Below are 5,578 nucleotides of genomic sequence, written 5' to 3' on the forward strand. Positions count from 1 at the left end.
ACGCTGAGATCAACATGGATTTGAAATGTTCTGCATCAGTTTATTGTGCAGATGTGCTCAAATGAGCCAGAACAGATATAAACTCATGAAACAGACGATGAATGCTCAGTATTTGAGCAGAAGAACACAAAGATGTTGAGATGCTTCTCCAGACATCACTCGTGTCGTCTAACACTCATTGACATGCTCAAGATGTGAAACGATCACCTCAGGGATCCGCTGGACGTGTTTGTGTTCTTTTGGTTAAACCGATGTGTTCCAGTTAAACAGGTTCATGTCAGGACAGATTAGGAGTCTCTTCTCACTGCAGGATCCAGATACTCAGGATCTAAAATAGAGCTAATGTTCTGCTCAAAGAACTGTTTTCATAGAGTTATGCAACATTTAACCCCGAGGAAAGATCCGAGGATACAGCAGCGTCTACACTTTCTGGAGAGACATGAAGTCACAAAACTTTCTGCTGAACACTGTGGGTTTATGGAAAGGACATCGATGTCCATTTATTGACACAAAGTCCAATGCTGTCTTCACATGCTCTCAGAATGACCGGAAGTACAAGTGGCATAGTCAGGAATTGAACATTAATGTCCTCTCAGGTCATATTTACTATTGGGAAACTGAGAACATTTTAATAGCCAAGTTTCAAAGTTGGACAGACAAATCCTTTAAACATGGCAGATGAGAGATATCGCTCGTGTTAAGATATTTGTTTTTTCTTACAACTGTGCTGCTGTTACAGTCATTTATTTACATTTATATGAACTATGCACGCTTGTATTTATTGTACATAGCAAAAAATAGCATTTATTTGACTGAAACTTCCGATTCTAGATAGCTAATACAGTCGGTCAATGAAAGGAACACTACATTTAAACAAAATCTGGAAGATATTATCTGAATGTCTTCAATAGATTTAAGCCTTAATAAGATTTCCCATAGAAAGAGTCCAGAATGAACCTGACGTCCTCTGATTCTGATTCTTCAGGACAACACGACAAACTCATAATCACGACTTCAGAATCACGATAATCAATCCTTTCTGATTGCATGTGGAAGCAGCATAAGACAATCTCTCATTAGCTGATCTGCACATGAATCTCTCTGAAAGACCACGAGCACATCTTCAGAGACCGACTGAACACGTGTCACTGCGAAAACAAGACAGCAACAAATGAACAAACACGTGAGAACACTCCAGTATATGTTGATGGGAAGAATGCTAATTATACAGCCACCGTAACAACGCTCAGGACAGCCGATGGGGATTGTGGATTAGAGCTGCTTATTCTTGAATTAGTTCATCTATAACCGTGTGTGTGTGTGGCATCAGGTGTGTTTTTCTCTCAGTGTCAGCTGCTGGGTTTTTAAGTTGCTCAAAGCTAAAAACAGTTGCGAACGGTGCGTCATCTTCACCCCGGCAGACACAGGTCAGAGAAAAGACTGAAAACACTGATCTGAGACCAGAAATGACTCATAAAATCATCACGACCTCACACCACATCTGAGCTTGGGGTAGATGACAAAAGGCGTTTGTTATCACAATCTTATAAATCTGTAGTTGGACAGACAGAAAATGCATTTGCAAAAGTGTAATTTGTTTACTGTTCATTTGATTGGTCTTATAGTTTTTGGTAAAGCATTTAATATAAACCATAAACCTGAATGATGCTGCATGTACTGAGAATATGAAACTGCTTATCAATCAACTAAATGACTATGTGAATGCAGGTATCTGAACACACATTCATCATATTTCAGCACAGCTCATGGTAATGACACACATGTGGACGTGTTACACTATGACTGTTTCCACACACGTGTCCTCACCAACACACAGAGCTTAAAATACTCCAGGTGTCCCTCGATCTGTTTCTGTGGGATTAGATGAGCGCTATAAAAGAGTCCAGCAGACACACTGGACACGAGCTGGACCTGAGAAACACAGAAGAAGAAGCAGAAACTACAGCAGACGGTAAGAGATTCACCTCACCTGAGACAGAAACACACCTACAGCACCACATACTGAGAAACTCACTACACACACACACACACACACACACACAACACATGAGAGAAGAGGAGAAAACCACAGAAAACTACACAGACAGACTGGACTGATAAAGAGCAGATAGAAAATAAACAATGAGGTGCCTACAGACATTCAGTTAAAGATTAAATAAAGACTCTCTACAGGTGCAGTGCAGAAATTACTCCTCAAACTGAGAATCTGGACAGTAGATATTCTACAGTGGAAACCAATTTATACAAAAACACATATCTGTCAGATTTCAGATTCAGACTATTCTTAATGTGTTTTAGAGCGCTGGGCATTTCCTCGCTGAGATTATGTAAAGAGCTTATTATTCACACTGTCTGTGTATATCACAAGGCAAACAGCTGCTGGTAAATCAACTCATTTGTAACCGGCAGATTAGGATTAACAAAATCCCAAAATGAGAAGATTAGCAGCAAACGTGTGGAGGACATGAGTAAAGAGCGAGAACGTGATCAGATGAGGGAACAATTAAAGCTCTAATGGAGACAATATACTCACTTTTTAAAGAAAACATTTATGTTTTAGTAAGTGGCAGACATGGACGTCCCAACACCCGCTGAGAAGAGAGGTCCCCCAAGGTTCAAGCAGAGGACCGCTCGCACCTTCAAGAGCAAGGCTCCCAAACCCGGACAGAAAGGCTTCGGAGATGACATTCCTGGAATGGAGGGTCTGGGCACAGGTAAGAGACCGGCTACAAGAGTTTCAGCTCTAGTTTAGTTATACAGCGACAATCCTGACAGCTGTCTTTCTCTGGTTTTTGCGCAGACATCACGGTGATCTGCCCCTGGGAAGCTTACGGTGACATGGAGCTTAGTGATCTGGCTAAATATGGGATCGTGTAGCCTCCTGCTCTCTTCCTGAGATCATCCATCAGCCAGTATCACTGAGTATCACTAGTCTATAGAATCGTCCATTTATGCCAAGACTGAACCGACAGCAGATGCTCTCAGGCCAACACACAGAGAAGATGGGATGTGATTAATAGACCGGGGAAAGGACACCGTAGCTCTTTCATCACGAGGTCAGAGGTCTTCACTGGAGCTCTTAGCAGCAGGAATCTATCTCACAGCCAGAAAATATTATTCTCTTTCCTAATGTTGTAGAAAAATAAAGAAATATGTTCAAATCAACTCTACTTTTCTGAACTGTAAATATGATTGTGTTTGTGTCAATCGTTGATTTGGCAGTAGAACACAAACATAAACAATTTCCCATAAATCTGTGTGATGATAATTTTCTGTTAAAACCTTTAAACTGGGACCATTATAAGACGATTTCAACCAAGGTTTTCGCTTCATACACTCTTAGGTATGTCCAAATATGAATCACAAACCAAGAAAAGGGTTTTCATAAATATCCATTGGTATTGGTGATATAAAACTACTAAGCTTTAGCTTTATCCTTATTCCTGTTTTATCATGTGACAGAAAGTCTAAGGCCTTCTCGAGCCATATGGTTTACCCATCTAATCTGCAGCCTGTTATGCATCAAACTAAGATTGCTGTTGAGACAAAAAACTATATTCAAATAGATAATGCAGAAGTCAATATTAGAAATAATATTATACCCATTTTAAACACGTTTGAGCTGATTCAGCATGTGCATGGACCCACACACAAAGGTGGACACACTCAGATAGGTAGCACTATCTGATCACTTCTGTATTTTCTTTGATATATTGATCTCTGCTACCACTGAATCTAGATCTGTCTCTGTCAGAAGGAGATGCATTAACAAGAACACAAGTGAACTATTTACGGAGGCTATATCTTTAACACCAAGCATTTCTGCAGACTCTGTTGATATTCTCCTTGATTCCTTCAACTCAAAAGTTAAGAATGTTATTGATGATATTGCTCCAATAATAGTCAGTAAGAAGACAAACAGACAGAAATCAGTTTGAAGAAGATCAACAGCAGTTCAGACTATGAAAAGACAATGCAGAAAAGCCGATTGGATGTAGCAGAAGACGAAACTTGAAATTCACTATAGCATCTATAAAGACATCCTTCATGCTTTTAATGTAAAACTAGCCACAGCTAGACAGAACTTCTTCTCAAACCTTATAAACAGTGACTTAAATAACACTCGTACTCTTTTTGCCACTGTTGAGAGGCTATTATGTGAGTCTAGGAGAGCACAAGTCTAAGTGGACGTCCATGACATGCGGAGTCCCACAAGGCTCAATTCTTGCACCGCTCTTGTTTAGCCTGTATATGCTTCCACTAAGTCAAATAATGAGAAAGAACCAAATTGCCTATCACAGCTATGCTGATGATACCCAGATTTACCTAGCCTTATCTCCAAATGACTGCAGCCCCACTGACTCCCTCTGCCAATGCATTGATGAAATTAATAGTTGGATGTGCCAGAACTTTCTTCAGTTAAACAAGGAAAAAACTGAAGTCATTGCATTTGGAAACAAAGATGAAGTGTTCAAGGTGAATGCATACCTTGACTCTAGGGATCAAACAACTAAAAATCAAGTCAGGAATCTTGGTGTGATTCTGGAGACAGACCTTAGTTTCAGTAGTCATGTCAAAGCAGTAACTAAATCAGCATACTATCATTTAAAAAACATCGCAAGAATTAGATGTTTTATTTCCAGTCAAGACTTGGAGAAACTTGTTCATGTCTTTATCACCAGCAGGGTGGACTATTGTAATGGGCTCCTCACCGGCCTTCCCAAAAAGACCATTAGACAGCAGAAATATACTGCAGATATGCTCACTGAATATAAACCTAACAGAGCACTCAGATCACTAGGATCGAGTCAGTTAGAAATACCAAGGGTTCACACAAAACAAGGGGAGTCCGCCTTTAGTTACTATGCTAAATTAACACAGATGTGCTAAAACATTAGTCCCATTTAAATCTAGACTTAAAACTCATCTGTTTAGCTGTTCATTTATTGAATGAGCACTGTGCAATGTCTGAACTGATTGCACTGTATTTTGTTTAATGTTTTTCTATTCTTAGCAGTTTTAATTTATTTTAAATCAATTTAGTTTTTTAAAAAAGGTTTGATTATTGTGATTATTATTTTTATGATTATTTCAATTCCTTTTATGTAAAGCACTTTGGATTACCATTGTGTATGAAATATGCTATATAAATAAACTAGCCTTGACTAAGTGACCATGATACTTACTGCTGGGTACTTCTTAAAGGGTTGTTAAAATAATCATCGCTATCTGCTGTAACTCCTATATGAACGTTTTCTAAAATTGTAGAATGTACAAAAATTGAGATGTGCACCGTTTTATTGAAGGTAATTAGTTTACCTTGAATAAATGAAGAAACACTAATATTTAATCATGATAAATATTCCATTATTTAAAATTTGACCTACAGATCTACTGATGCCAATTTCAAATAATATTCCTTTACATCAAGACGAGCATTTCATGAAGACCACAAATTAAGCAGAAGTAACCTTTCACAATGTTCACCTAAAATGATCTAATTTCTCCCTCCATCTACAGTTTTAAAGCAGTCAACAGAAAACAAAGACCCATCGAG

The 5,578-nt window shown here is 38.7% G+C and overlaps 1 protein-coding gene across 1 annotated transcript; it reads left to right on the forward strand.

Moving 5' to 3' along the window:
* Nucleotides 1–1,869: 1,869 nt before the first annotated feature.
* Nucleotides 1,870–3,186, forward strand: LOC113095148 (retinal cone rhodopsin-sensitive cGMP 3',5'-cyclic phosphodiesterase subunit gamma-like). Its single transcript, XM_026260767.1, has 3 exons — nt 1,870–1,972; nt 2,582–2,735; nt 2,822–3,186. Exons 2-3 carry the CDS (start codon nt 2,594–2,596, stop codon nt 2,896–2,898), a joined length of 219 nt encoding a protein of 72 aa, XP_026116552.1. The 5' UTR covers nt 1,870–1,972; nt 2,582–2,593; the 3' UTR covers nt 2,899–3,186.
* The last annotated feature ends 2,392 nt before the right edge of the window (nt 3,187–5,578 follow it).

This window comes from Carassius auratus, unplaced genomic scaffold, assembly GCF_003368295.1.
Source record: "Carassius auratus strain Wakin unplaced genomic scaffold, ASM336829v1 scaf_tig00215630, whole genome shotgun sequence".
NCBI classification, from domain to species: domain Eukaryota; kingdom Metazoa; phylum Chordata; class Actinopteri; order Cypriniformes; family Cyprinidae; genus Carassius; species Carassius auratus.